The sequence below is a fragment of the Poecilia mexicana genome, unplaced genomic scaffold (assembly GCF_051168715.1).
Source record: "Poecilia mexicana isolate PSO_F unplaced genomic scaffold, ASM5116871v1 scaffold_16, whole genome shotgun sequence".
Lineage (NCBI taxonomy): Eukaryota > Metazoa > Chordata > Actinopteri > Cyprinodontiformes > Poeciliidae > Poecilia > Poecilia mexicana.
In genome coordinates this window covers 28,590,975-28,610,687 of record NW_028263385.1, presented here as the reverse complement: position 1 = coordinate 28,610,687, position 19,713 = coordinate 28,590,975, and the positions used below count along the sequence as shown (strand labels likewise).

The following is a 19,713-nucleotide window of genomic DNA, read 5'->3' as shown; positions in this document are numbered from 1 at the left end:
TGATGAATGGAGGCAAAGAGAAATCGGCTCGGTTTCATGGAGTTCAGCTCGTCTCTGAAGTCCGTCAGCGCTGACCGACCCGGTCCGCAGTCGCTCCAGGGTTTCTGCTCCACTCGACCGCTGGAGAATGAGATTATTTGGAGGTTTTTTTTGTCCATGTTCTGATCAACCCTGAGGTATAAAGGGGTTGTTTAGATGGAATTCAGAAAATGACAGAGTATTGGAATTTGGTCACAATAACAAATTTTACTGGATGATAAATTGTCCCAGAAGTTATCGCAATAAAAGATAATATTGTTTTGAAAACATTTTGAAGTAATATTATGGTAATATATCAGAGTAGTGCAAGAACACGTTCTCAGAGCTTTGTCCTTGAAGGCGGGGCTAGGTCCAATCAGGCGTTCTGTACAACTGGAGATGAAAAGATTTCTCAAATATGCATGAAAAGATGAAAGCAACACTCCAGATATGTTTTTGATGAGGGAATAACGTTATGATATAAAGCTCAAAAAAGTCAATTTTACATAATAATACCCCTTTAAATATTGGTGATCGACCAGAACAGTACAAAGCTAGAAGTCAAATCATCGTGTGGCATTCTGCTATTCAACAACAGTTTTATTAGTTAGTTGAATTAAAATGAAGTTTATTATGCGTCTCGGTCCATGGAGGACTTCTGTTCTGTTCTCCATGTGAGGCTGCAGACACAACCACACCCAGACCAAAAACAAACAGAAACCTTATACACATGTGAGATCATTAAAAAATGTTTATCACATGAGACCCTGTGTTTATTCATAGACAGTAGATGTTTGCTCAGTTTAAGGACAGAGTGATGCGCCTTATTGTTTTTTTTTAAAAAGCTTGAAAGTTGTAATTTTTAGTGCACTTTTAAAATGAAACTCTTGATCTTGTTGCTGGTTTTAAAGATGAATGCATGAGCTTTTCAAAAACAATCAAATCAGGATGCTAACCTTCGTAGGCAGAATTTCTTGGTCTAATTTATTTTGAAGTCGGGCTAAATTTTCTCTCTCCTCCTGACAGAAGTACCTCCTCAGTAACCCCGCCCACCAGAGCAGCGCTGTGGACGAGCATTACTTTATGAACGAAAGCGTCGCTCAAGTCGGGTAAGACAAATATGTCTGACATTTTACCTTTTTGGATGTTAAAACCAGAAGACACTTTTTTAAAATTGTTTTTGTTTTAAAGGGACATCACAAAGTTTAAGCCACTCTCCAGCCGGATATCAGTGAGCATGCTCACTGGGGATTCCTTTGATGAGCAAATGCCTCAACACCTAAACCAAGTGAGTTCCACTTCCTCCTGCTGTAAACCAACAACGCTCACGCTAAATCATATTCCTCCCGCACCAGATGGTCGCCGAACATCAAAAGAGGTTCCTGAAGGAGTCCTACCCATCGGCCAATCACGTCCACATAAAAGGAGCAGACCGGCGAATGATCTACAAGAAGCCATCTGCCATCAGCCAGCACCTGTGGAAGCTCGTCAGCCAGCGACAGGCCGGTCCGCAGAGCGAGTGACCCTCCAGAGAGGAAGCAGTCGCCACGGATACGGGGGCCGAGCAACGGCTGAATAGGTTTTAGATACTCACTAAAAAGTTCGGCGGGCTTGTTTTGCCGTTCTTCGCAGCCCTTCGTGGAGCCGGTCCACACGCCCCGCTAAGGTTCATCAGAAAGTCAATTTCAGGGCAGATTTCTGCTTCACTGGAAGCTTTTTTTTTTTTTTGTAAAAATGAAAATGATTTAGCATTTTCTGTCTTTGATTCATCAAATCTTCCCAAGTTGTTATTTCAGGCTCTTTGTGAGATTGGCTAGTGCCAAAAAAAAAAAAAAAAGAATACATGAATCTTATGGAGGGGAGGGGCCACACATGCACCATGTTACCGTCCAACTCAACGTAGTCACTTCTTCATTTTCTGTCACATTATGGCCACAAAGCAACGGTAGCTTCAGTTCCTTTAGCTTCATGTATCAGAATTCATATTCATACACATTAAACCTGGAGTTTGAATATATACTTTTGAAATCCAAATCTTTTTAGTCAGCTTTCTTAATCCAGATATGCTTAAAAAAAAAAAAGAGCAAAGACCACTGGTTTATCCTGAGGATTTAAGTTTAATTATGACACCACATCAAAATAAAAATTTCCAACAGATCTGGAATTTAATTCCATCCATATACATGCATAGCAACAACGTTTTAAGAAACATTTTCTCCCATAATCAGGACATTGGAATGATCATTTTACATCAGTATTCCCCACTGACCTCCCGGCTTGTTCATCAGCAATAAACTTAATTCTCGTACAGCGTCTTTTTTTTGTCTTTTTTTTTTAATGGGGTAACAAATAATTATATGCACAGCCCCCATGTCATAATACTGCTTTCAGTAATGTTCCCTCATTTACAAAGTATTGCATTGAGAGCAAAATTTCAAAAAGGGAGACCAAAGTGTATCATCGAACAGAAATACGAGTACTATACAAGAATGTCGTCATCCTCATGAAAACATCCACATCCGAGTCGAACGAAAGAGACAAGGACAAACAGCCACATATGTATGCAAAGCCATGTATGTATGCCAAAATGTGAGATGCAGCGTTGAGCCTGGCACTCGCCTCCAAACGGTGGTTTGTAAGTCACTAGCAGTAATCTGCAGGAGACATTTTGAGCATACGGAAACTGGTACAGCAAATAAGAATACACAAGTGCCTCAGTAGCTATTTTTGAGTCTAAAATGCATCTCGTTTTTGTTTATTGTTTCGTTTGAGCCTACATTACAGTGTAAACAATATGTGTGCTACACAAGAATGACTATACAATAACATTACAAACAACTCTGATATAAATTTCATTTTGAATTTAAATTAAGATCACTACTCCTAATAATACTGATTGTAAAATAAATTAATGTGAACGTGGCACCAATATTATTCTCGATTCTCATTTTCTTTTTCTCTTTTTTTTTTAAACCAATGGGTTTTGCATTTTTAAGTCTTGAAACAATGAAAGAAGAAGCTTCTCTTGATTGTCCACAAGCAGTGTTTTAGCACTGCATGATGCACTATTCCAGACACAACAGTGTACCAAAAACAAAGGAGGAAAAGTCTGGTTTAAAGGTAGGGAGGTTGGGGAGCGGAGGGGGTCGGAAGAACAAGTCTTGGGTCTTTTTCCAACTTATTTTACATGCTCTGCAGCATGTGATGAACAGTAAAACTTCTTATGAGTAATAAAGTTTGATAGGTTGTTGAACTGGATGTCACACAGGCGGCAGTATTTGCCGCTCCCGGAGCCGTTCACGCCTTTGTTGGCTGTCGGCGCCGCTGCCTCCTCGCCGGGGGACTTGGAGGACGGGGACATGTTCTCGTTGGAGTCGGCCTGGTTTTCAACGCCCCACGTGGGCGAGGGATTGGAAGGCTGGCTGTCTGACTGCGGCTGGTTCTCCTGCTGCTGCTGCGGCGCCGAGCCGGACCGCTCCTCCGGCTTGTGCCCCCCATTGACGATGACCATGCCCCGGTTTTTGGGCAGGAGGGGAAGGGGTTCCTTGCCGGGGTGGGGGCAGCCATTTGCTGTAGGTTGTGGAGCCTGCTCTCTGGTTGTGACAGTCTCTCCTCCTCCGTTGACGCTCTGTTCCTGTTCGGTCGCCTCTCCCTGCATCACCGGCCCCCCTGCCACGTAATCTGTCGGCTTTATCCCAAAATACGGCGATATTTGCTCGGGACCTTTCACCTTCTTTATTGCTCCTGGATAAAGGCAGTGGGGCAGAAACATATTCTTGTTCTCGTCTTTTGATGGAATGAGCTGAGGCTCAGTGAAAGGCTTAAGTCCCGGCACGGGCGCCAGGTGAGGGGGGAACATGCCTCCATTCTGCACCACCACCTTCCCATTCCCGTTCTTCTCGCATTTGCCAGGGCTCTTATCGTACCCGTCATCTGGGCTGTTATTCCCTTCGCTCTTCACATCTGGGAACAGAGCAGACTCCAAGGCGCTGCTCTCATTGTGCTGCTGCTGCTGTTGTTGAGCTGCGGCAGCAGCAGCAGCCGTGGCAGCAGCTGTCGCAGGGCAAAAGTTCTGTTTGTGTGCCAGGTAGTTCTCCACTTTGTTGAAACTTATCTTGCACACTGCACATTCGTGATAGTCCAAGAGTCTTTTGGGAGAGCTACATGTCTTGTCGGGGACCGGTGAACACTTTTTGCTGAGATCAATGGGTGCGTCCAGCTCCTGCTGCTCCGCAGTGTTGCATTTGGGAGGCAGAATGGGCTTAGTGACAGTCAGCGAGGCCTCCAGGTGTTTGGGTACCATGCCGGGAAAGATGTCGCAGCGGGGGTGAAAGCGGTCGGTCAGACTCTCCACGGCCTCCTGAGACGTGCAAGGGTTCATCGGAGGAACGCCGAGGAAACCCGGCTGCCCCATGGGGATCCTCTGGGGGTCCTGATCCGGGAGACACATCTCGTACATCTTCCTGCGCTTGCGGGTTCTCATGGTCCTCTGCATGGAGGGCACCTTGTTAGCGGACATCCGTTTCATGGGTGGGTCATGGCGGGTGGCGCAGTAGTACTGCTTGTGGACCATGTAAGTCTCGTGACGGCTGAAGGTGATGTTGCAGGCTTCGCAGGTGGTCTTGTTGGGATCATTGTCACTTTCCACCAACCCCGTGCTCGGGCTCTTCCCTTCCAGTTGCTTCCCGTTGAGCCGCTCCTCTGCCCCGGTCGGGGTCGACACCTTTTTCACCTGCCCCGCTAGATCCTTGTCGGGGGCTTTGCCCCCCGCATTGATCATGTCCAACACGTTGGAGTTCATACACGCGGACTGCATGAGGTGGCTGTCGGCCTCCGTCGGGTGGCAGCCGGCCAGCAGGCTCACAGAACTGTGACCGCTGTTGGGGCTCACCGCTTCTGGAACCTTCCCAGAGAGCGCCGAGAAGTCCGGCGACTTGGTCATGTGCTGCCAGCGGCTGTTGCAGTAGTGCTTTTTGTGGACCAGGTAGTTGTCCAGGTTGCTGAAGGTGATGTTGCATTCGAAGCAGGTGGCCCCCTTGGGCATCAGGGGACTGTAGATGACAGGCGGGTAGCTGTTCCCGCCGTGGCGCAGTCTCCGATGGACCAGCTCTGACATCTTCGCCAGAATCTCCGAAGCCTGCGGGACGACGGAAATGTCCTGGGAGAAGGCAAACTGAGACAAGAAGGGGCCCATGGGAAACGTAGGCATGTTATGTTGCACGGGGGAGGAGGCCAGTCGGGGGCTGGAGGGCTCTGACTTGATCCTGGTGTAAGAAAAACTGGCTTTGCTGCCTGGGTGGGCCTCTCCCTTCTGAGCAGACAGCATGGGCTTCTTCTCAGCCTTGTCAGCCTCTCCGTCTGTGGCCGTCTCCTTGCTGAGGGCCCCTTTGGGACTTCCCATCAGAGCGTCCTTCTTGTTGGCTAGCTCCGCACGGCCCTGCTGCTGCTGCTGCTGCTGCTGCTGGAGGCTGTCCTCCGGACCCCTGGGGGAATGCTCGGTGCCGTCGCCTTCCCTGTGAAGTTTGCCGCCGTGCCCATGTAAGTCCTGATGCTGTAAGAGTTCCCTGTGGCTCTGGAAGCTGATATGGCAGTGATTGCATCTGAAGGCCGCCTGTGACAGGTGAGACATGATGTGATGCTGGAATGTAATAAGAGAATCTGCCGTGTAGTTACAGATTGTGCATTTCAAGCTGGTGCCAGGAGGGAGGCTCTCTTCCATTTTGACACCTGTGAGGGAGATAAAAGAGGAGAATTGCTCAGAATCTCGTCTCCCACTTCTCTTTTAGAGTTAACTGCAGACGCCATCAAACGCTCGCGCCTTATGCTAAGCTTATTCCCATTCACTTGATTTTTTTTTTCTTTACACAATGATAAACTGTCAGCTGTGCTTAGGGACAGCCGGATATGTGTATTCCTTAAAAGAAGTGACACTTTTTCTATATTCATGTTAAGAACTGTCCAGGTTTCTAAAGCATTTTTATTTCAAATTTAAAATACATAAAATGTATATCTTGTTGCTTTTTGTCTTTTCTCTATCAAAATTCTCAAGTTTTAATATAAAAATTTTTTTTTTAATTATTTTTAAAAGCTGAACCAATCTATCCCAGTGTGAAGTTTCTCATATAAATCCATTTCTGCTTCGTTATTTGCCTCAGCATCACAGCAGCTTGGACCCGGGGCCAGACTTATAGGGGCAGTAGCCCAGGGCCTCAATTTTTGGGGCGTCCTTGAATGTTTTCCTTTCTTCTTTTCTTTTTTTTAATGCATATGTGCTTTTGCAAATGTATAATATTTAAAACTCATAGGCCCAAATAAGATGAGTTGTATTTGTTTTTGAGGTTTTTCTGAACAGAAACAATATTCAAGTATTTAAAAATAATGAAGTTATAGTTTATTTTTTTGGGGAGCAATATGGAGTTATTGGCTATGGGAGGTATTGAATCATGCATGGATTCATACCTGCTGATGTATGAATTAATGTCCTGTAATTTGCATTAGTAAAAATTTTCCTTCGTCAATAGGACACCAAAAGCGGCTCCAGCCCGGGGACCCACTGCCTTGTACATCCGGCCCTGTGCAGACCATCACACTGCCACCACCATGTTTGACTGTTGACTGAAATGTTGAACTAGTTTAACGCCAGGTGCAACGGGACACCTTCTGCACTGCAAAAACACAAAATCTCACCATATCTCACCAGATATTTGGTCTCGTTTGAAGAGCAAATATCTTAGTACACTGGAAATAACACAAATCTAACCAATTCATTAATATTGACGAGAAGCTACAAGTTATAAGTGAAATCATCTGCTAGTGGAACAAGACATTTTTCCCATATCATAAGTTAAAATGTTTTGTTCGACTTAGGCCTGTTGTATTAAGCAATAAATCAGTTAATCGCTTGCTAAATTAAAATGAGCTCAATAATTTCCAGTTGCATGATTCATTGTTTTTCTCTTTTTCTACCAAAAACTAGATAACAAAAGTCTTTGATCTGCTTCTTTGGTCTCAACTAGCCTTTTTTCATGAAGGATAATAGTATTTACAGAGATTTCATGATTTGTCTTATTTGTTGTTTTTGGTGTTTTATTTGTTTTGGACATTTAAAGTGTCTTCCAATTCCAGTGTTAAATGTTTATTAGAATTTGAAGTTTATTGATCTATGTGGATGTATTCTTGGGTTATTATGTCATTACTGTTAACTGAAAATGGTCTCAAAACAAAATATTATCATTTATCGTGATACCTTCTGGGAAAATTTATCATCCAGGAAATGTTATCATGACAGACCTGATTTCACTGGCAGACTATTTCATTTATAACTATAACTTTTTCATCAATACTAATGAATTATTGACTTAAACAAGCTCCAATATCTTGATGAAAAGTTACTTGTCTTGTCTTAGTTCAAGTGCACTAAGACATCTGCACTAGACTGAAAATACCTGGTAAGATTTTGTGTTTTGACTCTCCCACATTTTTTTCACTTTTTCACATTTTGTTGCCTACTTCATGCAGGTTACTCTTCTGTAAATTTTGGATTGTCAAAATTTCGCCATTTCCAGGTGGGAGTAAAATTATATTCAGCTTTCCAAAAAATGGGATTAATCGTGGCTAATTCATCAGTAGGGCCAGCTCTTTCCTTTGATAAATGAACTCAGCATTTAAAACTGCTACTATTCACTCAGTTTGTTAAGTTTTGTGACAAAACAAGCAAAAACTGAACAAATTAAAACGGGGAGCTAGTACTTTTCCCCAGATCTGTATCTCTTTGGAGCCGTGCCGTTGCCGCTCACCGCTGTGCGAGGTGCTCAGATGGATCTCCAGGGCCCTGGCTCCAGAGAAGCTCTTGTTGCACTGAGGGAAGGGGCAGACGCTGGGGGTCTGGTGGGGTCCGCCGTCACCGTCCTCCACCACCGTCTCCGTCTCCCGCTGCCGCCCGCTGCAGTAGTACATCAGATGGGCCTGCAGGTTCCTCTCGCTCCGGAACCAGATTCCACATGCCTTGCAGGGGAAAATGTCTTCTAAAGAAGAGAAGGGACAAAACAGGGGGACATGATAAGAGGACACAAACAATGCTTTCCAGTTTGAGTATGAAGATAAAAAATAAAAAAGAGCTTGAACATAAACACTCCTCTTCTCCAGTTGTGACTCTCAAAGCCTGCATTAAAAGGCTTTTCCCACCAAATCCTGGGCTGCAGCCTATCGCTGCGCCGCTAGCACGAGGTCGCTAGCCCTTTCTCAAGGGCAAACAAGAACACTGGACCATCTGCTTCCAGCAGCCTCCCTGTCGAGCTGAACCCAGATAGCCCTCTGCTGAGTAAACAAACACACTATTTGCATGAGGCGAGCGTTCCGCAATTAACACGTTCGCTTCGGAGCCTCAGCGCGTGTTTACGCGAACCCAAAAAAAAAAAAAAAAAGAAAAAACTTCAAGGTCGACGGTTTTTATCTGTGACGCAGAGACTCATCTGGGTTAATCTACGACCCGCCGGAGACGCCGCCACTCGTTAAAAGCAGGTGACCGGGCGGGTGCAGAGCGGACCGGAGAAGGTGGAGGGAGTGGAACGTGTTCGGGCGCTTACTGTTGACGATGGCGGTGGGCAGGATGGAGGCCATGGCGGCCTGCTGCGGCAGGAGCTGGATGCTGTCCAGCAGCCGGGCTGGGTACATGCCCTCGCTCAGAGACATGTGGTTGACGGCCTGCAGGCGCGAGTCGAAGTCCACGGCGAACGCCACCAGCTCCTCGCCCTCCATCATGTTCTTGGTGGTGGTGCACCACAGCTGACCACCTGGACGAAACACAGAGAGGCGGCTTAGTGTCAGTGATGGTTCTAGAGTCTAACAGCTGATCAGCTGATCCCATCAACCAATCAGCTTCCTACTCCTGCTAAAGCAGAGCTTTCTCTAAGCATGACGCTGCCACCACCATGTGCCGTAATAGGGATGGTTCTAGAAGAAACCAATGAAAACAAAGGATTTTCAACACTCGAAACAACGAAATTGTAGCAGTTTCCATACTACTGAACTGCAAAAACACAAAACCTTACCAAGTATTTTGATCTACTTTTTAGTACAAATATGTTAGCACACCTGGAATTAAAACCAACTTAAAATTAACTTTTCAGGAAGATATGGAAGCTTGTTTAAGTCAATAATTCTTGAATATTGATAAAAAGTACTAGCTTCACTGACAGATTTTTTTCACTTATCACATGGGAAAAATATAAGTGAAAAAATGTGCCAGCTTTTTTTAAAATCAGTATTGAGCAATTATTGACTGAACACAAGCTCCTATATCTTCCTGAAAACGTACTTGCAAGTTAGTTTTTGTCTTATTTCAAGTGCAATAAGATATTTGCTCTCGAAACTAGACCAAACATTCTTGGTAGGATTTAGTGTTTTTACAGTGTGCTGCCCATATTCAGAGCAGCGTCGACCTCAGCTGGGGAAACACTGATGCCCAGAGTTGTTGTCAGCAGCAGGACTGAGACAAGTCCTCCACATTATTAGATTGTTGTGTTTTGGGATTAAGCATTCCTTTGAAATCTTTTGAACATATTCATTAAGTCAGAGACAGAAGAGGGTGTATGTGTGTGTGGGGGGGGGGGACTTTGAGGGGGCAAAAAGGAGAGAATGAAGGTTTTAGCTCTGATAAAAATTTATCTCAGCATATGACAGGCTTTTCAGCTGCACTTCATTTTCCCATTGAAGAGATTAAAGTTTTTAATATGACTATTTACAGAAATCTGGCTGCGGAGATAACAACAAACTATGATACGCTCCCGCTAAATGGCAGAATTAGGACATTGTTTCTGAGGGAGGATGGACAATTAATTAGAGCGCGCTGTTGGCTTTCAAAGATGTGCAAACATACCGACGGAGCGTCAGGCTGAGAGGGGACGCGGCGTGAGGTCTGGCTGGTATGGAATAAAGAGAGTCCTGAGGAGAAGTGTGAAGGAGGTGGGGGCTGTAGAGGACCCCCACATGTCTGCAGCACTGATAACTCATGTCTGCACAACATCAGTGAGTCACCAGGTTTAAAACAGCACCGCAGAGTGGATGAAGGTGAACCAGCAGTGGCGACCCCAAAAGGGGGGGCAGCTGGGGCTAACGGCCCATTGAGAAAACTGTTGCCCACCCCACTGGCCCAACAAGAGAATTATGTTCAGGTCATGGAAGGGCATAAATGTAAAACCCAATTAAAAATTAAAAAAAAAGGTAAATTCACTTAAATTAAAAATAACATAAAAGCAGCAGTTTGTAACTTTTTCTTAAAAAAATGTTTCTTTTAAATATATATTTGTTTACATTATCATTATGTGGTGACAGTATAAGACGTATAATCTGTGAAAAAAAAAATCAAGCTCCTTGCCTTCTCCCAGTACAAAGTGCAGAAATCCACCACACAGTCAGAAATAACCAATCAGAGCCAGGAGGAGGGTCTTAGTGCTGTCAATCACCTCCTGCCCACCCCCTCTCCCTTGCTAAGCTATAGTTGGTTCACCACAAGACAGCCTGACATAAATGCTAATGGTTGCTAGCATAGCCACCGATGACAATTTTCCTGTCTCCACCATTAGCATATTTAGTACCACATACACGAGTGAATTGACAGCACTAAGACGTCCTCCTGGCTCTGATTGGTTGTTTTTGACCGGATTAACTGAATTACCTATTTTGACCTAAAGGCCTCTCTTTTAACGTCACACAGTTTTTTTTACACAGTCGATTCCCACATGGGAGTGAAAAGATGAACATGAGAGTCAGACTGGTCATGTTCACTTTAAAAAAACACAGTGATGGGCTTTTGGATAAAACCAAAGCAGCATGTACTTATTGTAAAGATTAATTATCCTTCAATGAAGCACATAATTAGCATTTCTAGATTATATTTGAAACAAAATTATTTCTTTTAAATTTTTCTTAAACTTACTACTGGCCCAGTCTGGACACCCCTATGACATTTTCTGGGGGCGTCCTTGAACGGGTGGAAGGAAATCCACATTTCTGTTTCCTGGATGCGCAAAACCCAACTACAGATAGATTATGTGTGAACCTGTTAAACCTCTGAGATAAACACTTCCTTTATATTAATTAAAACACAAAGCATCAGATTTAACGTCTGTTATCCTGATTAAAACATTCCCAGGACTTCCTGCTTGCGACTCCCTGAAAATTAGAGCAGCACAAACACGTCAGAGCGGTGACACGCTATTAAAAATACGCTATCTGTCTCAATCCCGTCTGCGTGCGCGCTTCCTCCCCGCTACCGCACGCGCGCGTGCCAGCGCCACTTTAAAGAGCAGCGCCTATCTGTCGGCCAATCTGCTGCGACGACACGTGCACTTCAGGCCCTCTCTGCTTCATCGTTTCTTGATTCTGTCATACCACACACCGCCTGGAGAGACCCTTTGAATTTTTATCTCCTAATTAAAATAACAAAACTCCTCTACACTGTCTGTCCGAGTCACCGTCAAGGTAGATACAAAACTGCTGCTGACAATGGCGAGGAGTATATCGCTGCACCAGCCATAAAAAGTTTGAGTTTCTCAAATGCTCTTAGTTTACAAAGAGAATCAAGAACGAGATCCTGACTCTCAGATACCGGTCGGGTTTGTTTGGATCAATCCAGAAGCGCAGATAGCGTTCTCACGTGACATCTGATGAAAACGTTTGACTGCGTTTTAACAAAACTCGAGCTCCGAATGCTTCCCTCCGGCCAAGATTGCTGCACATCCATCTGCTGTGTGTGTGCATGTGTGTGTGTGTGTGAGCAGGCTGGAAGAGAGCGTCAGGACTGTGTGTCCTAGTTTCACCGAGGCAGCGCTGAGCTCGTTGCAGTGACTCGCTTCAGGCGGCAGGAAAACTGTTTGAACTGGAACTGGGGAAACAATTGCTCAGGCTAGCAGGATTTTTATATAGAACCTGTCTGCAGGATAAAGATGGCGCCGCAGCCGCATCCTCAGGTGAAACGCATGCAAAACATAGAGGAGACTGAACCTGAAATCTGAGATCTACATCATTCTTTACCCATGAAACTGCAAATTTTCTTACATAATTTTGACATAATTTTGGAGTTTTACGTCCTAGACCAAAGCAAACTAGCATAATTGTTAAGTGGAAGATACATGTTTATAACTCTTTTGTTTTTTAAATGAAAATCTGAAAGGTTTAGAGTTCTTCATGGGTTTTCTTCCAGAGTTATCTGGTATTTAGCATCATATTTGCCATCAACTCTCACCAGATGCTCCGTCTGCTGAAGAGAAGCATCCACTCAGCATGATGCTGCCACCAACACTCCTCACCCTTACATTAGTGTTTTCTGGGTGATTTTTGTTTAAATTGAAAATGGGATTTATTTTGACTTTCTTAAGGAAAAAAAAGTTCTAACCCTGCTTCAAACCTTTTCTCTCTGACCTGTCAAATCAATTTAGTTCAGTTCAACACTTCATTAATCTCAGAGGGAAATATCATGTTGTAACTCATATTACAGTTTTCTTCAATGTTGTTGTAAAATGATGATGGCTGTGGACAGGAAAGGATCTCCTGTAGCAGTCAGTATTCCAGCAAATCTGCTAAGGGACTTTGAATGAAGGCACACTGCAAAAGCACAAAATTGTACCACACATTTTTTTTCTAGTTTCTAGTTCAAATATGTCAGAACATTTGAAATAAGACAAAATGAGCGTACAAGTAACTTTTAAGTAAGATGGGGAAAAAACTGACATTAGAGCTAGTATTTTTTTATGAATATTCAAGAATTATTAACCTAAAACAAGCTACAAAAGGTGCTTTTGAGTAAGATAAAGGAGCATCCTCTTATGAAGAGACTGCTCAAGGTTGTTTGTGATTTTCTTGATTTTATAGAATCCTTCTAGTCTGAATCTTTCATCGGGTGTGTTCATTAGTCTTCATGATGCTGTTTGTTCACTAATGTTCTCTAAAAATCCTCTGAAACCTTCACTGAATGACTGGCTTTATACTGAGATTAAAGTTAGCACACTGAGTAGCTGAGTTTCCATTGACCGTATAATTGTGTAATTGAACATTTTAAAAATAAATTTGCTTCATGGAAACGCGGCAATTTCAAAATATGAAAAAGAAGGGGAAAAAAAGCTAGTTTTCCATTAAAGAATTTTGCACTAGGAGCAGGTGGAGGGTTTTTTTTTTAGTTTATTTGGTAAAAATGCAATGGAAACACTTTTTTCGCATCACACAAGTCACAAAATCAACAACCAGATATTGCCACTGGCACAAACTACAAAGAAGACGAACAAAGGAACTAGTAGAAGGAAGATGATATTGTGTTTTTTTTTTTTTTTTTTGACATCAGCAGAATATTGACAGTTTTGCAACGGAAACAAATTAACTTCTGAAGGAAATTTGTTGCGATGAACTTTTATTTAAGGGTGTCAGGCACAACACAAACGTCCGACTTTCATTTTCTAATCATTTTAAATTCTACCTCGCTGTGATTTGTCATGTAAAAGCGCCGCTGCAGCACAAAGTAGCTCACGGTTCAACATGAAACTTCGATGAAATATGAATACTTTTGCAAGGCGTTGCGTCAAGAAGCAAAGCGCTGAAATCCGCCTGAGCGGAGGCGTCGACCGGGCAACGGACAAAAACAAACGTTCCGCGAAAGGAGCTCTTTTAGGAAGATTTGTCACGGCTGTTTGCCTTTTCGTGACAGGTGATTCAAATCTGACAAATCCAGGTGAGCCGCCAGGGCCTGGGGGTTGGGGGGGTCAAGAGTTAGAGCAAACAACCAAATGCATTAAGTTGAGAAACTGGGGAAAAGGCTGAAGGAAAGTGCTCTTGTTTTGCCTGCTAACTGTCTGCAGTGTGAGCTGCCTTTGTGCAGTGGCCAATGCAGTTGGAAAGAAGGCTATTGTCTAAATCCTCCTGCAGAGCACCTGATAAAAGAATAAAGAACTATGACATATTCTAAAAACAATGGAGGAATTAAGGGGGAGACAATAGGCCAGCTGCCTCATTAAAACAATCAAAAACGGCATCCTGTATGTAGTCCAGATAATTAAAAAGCGTCGCTTCCGACCGCCTCTCAACACACCACATCCACCGGCTCGCCGAGGCCCCGAGACTGCTGGCTCCGCTGGCTAAATGCCCTCGTCCCTCTCTTCCTCTTTGATTAATGGTTTATTTGAACATGCAGCTGAAGATGAACATATGAAGGAATTCATGAAGCAAAATTATAATGCAAACCCTTCTGCCCCCTCACCCCCCCAGCATAAGCACTCGTGAGCTAATCAAACGTCTCAGGATGAATCGGAGGGACCAGGGGCCGCGTGTGTCTCCTCCCCTTCGCCTAAAGCCCCGAGAGATTTCAAAGAGCGGGCATCACAGGGCATTCTTTTTTTTTAATTTTCTCACTTTAAATGACTTTATAAGAAAATGGATGTGTACAGTATCTGTGTTTGCATGGAGAAGGCAGGGAGAATGGAGAATGAGATACTTGAGCACATTTTTTTTATTTATATATATATATATATATATTTTTGCTTCCTGCAAACCCGCTACCAACACCATATCTTAATGAAGCTGCAAACAAATCTCTCATGCCTCGTGCAAGAAAAAAAAAACAAAAAAACTGAGAGACAACAAAGCAGCAGAAATAACAGAAGGGCCCGGATAATTAAACTGGCCTGAAGACAGGTATTCAAATGTTGGTGTGTAAACAGCACAACTCTTTAATAGTTTAGCTGTAAAATGCGTAGTTAAGCACATCAGCACTTGCCTCTCCCATCTGTCCAAACACATTACTGTGGCTGAGGCCATTATGGCTCTGGAGTACAGTCTCCCTGCACTGCAGCCACATATTATAGGAAGGGTTGAATGGGGCTTCTGGGAGCACTAAAAAGGGGCCTGTTGGCATTATCTCATTGCATCATGCTCTATAAAAGAATGAATTCTGGACGGTATTAAATATTAGTCATCAAAATTTAAAAAAAAAATTTAATCAATCAAGCATTTACTGAACTAGTGTAATTCTAAGAACAAATTCCACCATAAATACGACACCCTGTTTCTGTGTTGGAGACTCTTATTTTGAAGCAAGAAAGCAAACTGTGTGTCAGGACGTCGGCGTTCCCCATACACACAGAGTCTGCAGTCTTGGACGGTTCGATTCCCAAACTTGAGACCTTTGCTGCATATCTTCACCCATTCCCTCTCTCTCTGCTGTCCTGTCTAGAAAGGCCACTAACGCCAAAAATAAAAGATAAAAAGAAAGAAAGCTGTTTTTCAGTTGTTGGTTGTATGACAAAGTTAGTTAACAAAACCTGAAAGTTGGAACAAGATAAAAATGCTTTGTCAGTACTGTCAGAAAACAGCAACTGACTGAGAGCTGCTAACAATGCTAAAGTTAGCATGTGTAGGAGTTTCAAGGCAGCACTAAGCTAAACAGATAACAGACTCGAGATCAAATATGGAGACTTATCAAACCTGAGCCTGATTATTCTACACTCAACAGAGAAGCTTTAAAACACAACTCTGGATTTGTGAAACAACAAGGTTTGCTATCTTTTTGTAGCACTGGAAGCACCATTCAGTTGAAATAAAATCACAATATATAAACTGGACCGAGAGTCAATAGTCACAAACAATTTGCATTGTTTGTGAAAGTGAAAGAAAAATTCTCAGTTTTTCCAAAAATATTGCAAAAAAAAAAAAAATCTCAATGTTGTGTATGTTCTCCTTACCTTGTGAGTTTGGCTTATTGTCACAACCAAACGTATACATTTTTCACTAACTATTTATCCATTAGTCTCCTACCTATTTTTATTTTTTGTTTGTTTTGAAGACGGGTAAACAGACCAGGCAACTCAGATAATTATCATTAAGACCCACTTTGGCAATACTGAGATTAATTGCTAGAGTAATCTTGGAGAACAGATTTTTAATCTCTGTTTTCCTGACGTTTCCTAGTTAAATCAAGGTCAAACAAAACAAATAAATAGTTCAGATTGAACTAATTGTACTTGGTTATAACGTACCTAATTTACCAGAAATTAAAATCAACCTCTAAACCATACGGCTACATCAATTTTAGTGGTTCAACTTTATCAGCACCGGTTGAGCGAAAGATGTGTTGGGTTTTCTCGTACAAAAGTGCTTCTGGCCTTTTATTTTCTACTTTAAAACAGCGGAAGTTTTTAATATGTGATTCCAGATTCAGAGTGGAACTCGAATCTCCTTTGTGAAGTTGATTATTAATGCGGACCCCTCTCTCTTTTTTTCTTACTCTTTTTTTTTTTTTCCACAGCTACTTACATTTCTCATCTCCGTCTATTGGCTCTGCACTAACTGCTGGTCTTAATTGTGAAGTGAGGCCAGCGGTGCCTGAAGCCACAGAGAGGGTTGTAATTAAAGACCTCTACTCCTCTTGTCTTCAAATCAGCTCCGGCTCCTCCTGGTCAAATGGGAACAAGCCGCTCGCACCTCCGAATATCAAGTAGCTGCGCGCCAGAAACAGTCGCCTCCCTGTTCTTAAACAAAGCTTCATTGCAGGAGGAATTCACAACCGTGACAACCATGGCTTCCCAACGCGGGTCCGTGGCAAAAAAAAAGAAAAATTAAAAAATAAATAAATAAATCAAGTCGCCGAACGAGGCTGGATAATGTCTGTATCTGCACCCGTCAGCGGACCGGACAAGCACTGAACAAATCCTGCTCATGGACACCAGTAAATATTTGGATTGTTTCTGGATCAGCAGAGATGAACACATTAGGATGACTCACAGCTCTACCAGTCCACAGTTAGAACCCACTGCAAGCATCACATATAAGGTCAAATAAGCCAAGTAGTATTACTATTAATATTATTAGTTAAGGATACAGTAAACTAGATTTAGCTGACTTATCAGCACAGCTCTGACAGATTGTGTTATTGTGTCCTCTCTGCCACTAGGGGGCACTCTTCTCATGCTCTAGCTGCAGGCCGGTGGCTGACCTGCTGTGATGATGCAGAGATGCCTCAGACATAGCAGGCCAGCACAGACGCCTGTCTGCATATACATCTTCCGGAGGACGATTCTGATTCTTTTAGTCTTGCGAGAAACAGATTTTGATCAAAAAGGAACATTTTGTCATTTTAAAAATAAACCGTTTCCCCCTGATAAGAGCTCAGATGTTTAATTATGCTGTTTTCCCCACTTTTTTTTTTAGACAGAATGTCACAAATATGGCAGGCTTTGCTGTATTTCAGGGCAACAGAAATCATCAAAATTTCTGTTAAGCAACTTCTCCCATCATCCCAAATATCTCTCATTTCACACTAAAGTATCCAGACTAATTTTAGTCTCAAGTGTTTTTGGGTTGTTTTTTTTTTGTTGTTTTTTTTGCAGATACAATCAGTTACCCAGAGATCGTGGCCTTGAGCGAATGGCACATGGGTCAGAATGCACAAATTAAAGAATTGTCCCAGGGGAGCCTGGCACACCGCTCTCTTTCTCTCTCTCTTTCTCTCTCTCTTTCTCTCTCTACTGTATACATTCACAGCGGCTGCACCGAACAATGTCACCCAGCCTCTCAATTAGGAGCCGTTTGAGGACATTAGAACAAACAGTTTTGACCCAAACGGCGCAGAGATGTGACTGAGTAAGCATTTTTCATTTCACACAGGGATAAAATGAAATGTTTTTGCTTTGAAACGGAAAGACGTTTCTCCGGCTGAGGGTTGTTTGCCTGGTGATGCTGTTGTAATCATTTTATAAGAGGTGGTGAGGAAGGGGGGGGATGGTGAAACAAATGTGAATTAGCAGCTATTTCTGCTCTGGAATGCTTCGAAAACCAGAGTATTACAGTTAGAAATGTATTTGTTCGATACCCCTTTTATTAAGATGTTTTCAGTTCTATAAACTATGTCCAATTTCCCCCCCACCCAAGAGAAATTCAATGGTTTTCAGCATTTTCTAGTACGTTTAGGCAGTGCTGTCAGCGTTCAAAACAGACAACACCGACATTCCTTCAGTGTACCGAGCCGCTGTCCCTCGTTAGACGTCGGCTCCTCCCCGTCCCGCAGCAAAGCGGAGTAGACTATTAAAGCGCAGCCCTGACTGGCTGCTCTCCGCTCGGCTTTTATTCTTTATTTGGACAGGTTTGTCCCACTGAGATCTCTATTAGCTCTCCCTCTCTGCGGGTAAGTGCTTGCCTGTGTCCTGGTTGTGGCCAGTCGACATGTGTTTACTGCGGCCCCCGCTGCGGCGGCAGGCTGGTCGGGGTGTTTGGGGGAGCGGGGGTCCGTCCTGACCAAGCCCTGCTAATGGGACCAGAAGACCCCTCGTGACAGGACGGCCTAGCTAACTCTCCCTCCCTCTCACCCCCCCAGCACCCCTGACTCTTCTCCAGCTGTGGCCTCGTGGCCCGTGTCCCCCTCCCCACCCTCTTCCCATCATGCCTCGGTGGGAGCAGGTGAACGGCACAGAGCCAATGGCGGCAAGCTCGTTTTTTTTTGTTTTTTTTCCTGGGAGAGCGGCGCTCCACCGCCGCTCGCCTCAGTGGTTCCTCCAACATGGCTCCGGCCCTACGCCACATGGGCTGGTTGGCCGGTCTGCGTGTGTGTGGGTGCATGAGAGAAAGTGTGTGTGTGTATTTGAGGAAGAGGTTTGGGGTGGGGGGTGGATAGTGAATGCCAGCCCTAATGCAAATGCTTGCCTTTTAAAACATGGAAGGCTCTCTCCTCCTCTGCCTCTCTTCTTTGGAAAAAGTCTATTTTGGCCTTCTGGTGCTGGCAGTTATTTCCTCTCCTCTCCAGAACGACGGAGAGCCAGAAAGATGCACCTGTCGTCCATTTTGGAATGCGGCGTTTATCGATTTGCTGAAGTCGTGTGTTCAAGTTCTGATTGCTCACCAAATTTCCAGCGTAACATGTGGGTTTCTTCCTCCCAACTTGTTTATGTGGATGCTGATTCAGTATTCACAGCACACACACTGCAGTCGGTGTTACCCCACCTCGGCGTGCCCTCTGTCTCTGCACCCCTGTAACTCTACATATTGCTTAAAGTATGTGCTAATTAAATTTTCAGTGGCTTTGCGAGGGGAAATAAATAATCTGCGGCTAAAAGGCCTAATTGCGTTTGTCACATCGTGCCTCGGCGGCTGGTGTATCGGGGAGTGCAGCCGCTGCCCTCGCTCATTGCCATTCTGTCGTCCTGGCAAGCCCCCCACGCTGCCCCAGGTATCGCCACGCGGCCATCTGGAGCAGACATCTGTCTCTCTATTGATCACAAGGGTTTAGCACTTGATCAAACAGACTGCGACAGGAAATTGCTCTTTTCCCCACAGAAAAGGCCAATCGGCCTGCGTGAGGGTAATAGAGTGGAACTGAGATGCGGCGGCGGGGAGAGCGGGTGCCGGGCAGCCAGGGCGGGCACCGGCTACAGGGATGTCTCTAGCCCTCTCTGCTGACGCACCAGCAGGAAGTCTTCAACAACGTCTTCTGAAATCAGGCTTTACAGTCCTGCACATGCACACACAAAGGAAAATGATCCAACCCTCAACAGGGCTGGGAATTTATCTTATTTATCACGATAGATTTCATGTCATTTTAAGAATTCTGATTTATTGTTGCCTCAAATTCCAATTAATGGCACTTAAAACTCTCTAGTAAAACTGCCTGTATCGTCAGGATTGTTAGTTTTACTATTTTGTCCAAATTTGAAAATAAGATTG

The 19,713-nt window shown here is 43.9% G+C and overlaps 2 protein-coding genes across 2 annotated transcripts in view; one reads left to right on the top strand and one right to left on the bottom strand.

Moving 5' to 3' along the window:
- Positions 1-2,326, top strand: part of LOC106931384 (uncharacterized) — a 32,658-nt gene extending 30,332 nt beyond the window's left edge. The window contains exons 9-11 of the mRNA XM_015009483.2: positions 1,045-1,127; positions 1,210-1,306; positions 1,374-2,326. Of these exons, the coding sequence (XP_014864969.2) occupies positions 1,045-1,127; positions 1,210-1,306; positions 1,374-1,541 (348 nt within the window). The 3' untranslated portion in view covers positions 1,542-2,326. The remainder of the gene's footprint in view (positions 1-1,044; positions 1,128-1,209; positions 1,307-1,373) is intronic.
- A 669-nt stretch (positions 2,327-2,995) lies between these two features.
- The window catches only part of zfpm2a (zinc finger protein, FOG family member 2a), a 166,849-nt gene continuing 150,131 nt past the window's right edge, over positions 2,996-19,713 (bottom strand). Inside the window, exons 6-8 of the mRNA XM_088013832.1 lie at positions 8,604-8,810; positions 7,815-8,042; positions 2,996-5,745 (exon numbers count right to left, since the gene is read on the bottom strand). Of these exons, the coding sequence (XP_087869958.1) occupies positions 3,197-5,745; positions 7,815-8,042; positions 8,604-8,810 (2,984 nt within the window). The 3' untranslated portion in view covers positions 2,996-3,196. The remainder of the gene's footprint in view (positions 5,746-7,814; positions 8,043-8,603; positions 8,811-19,713) is intronic.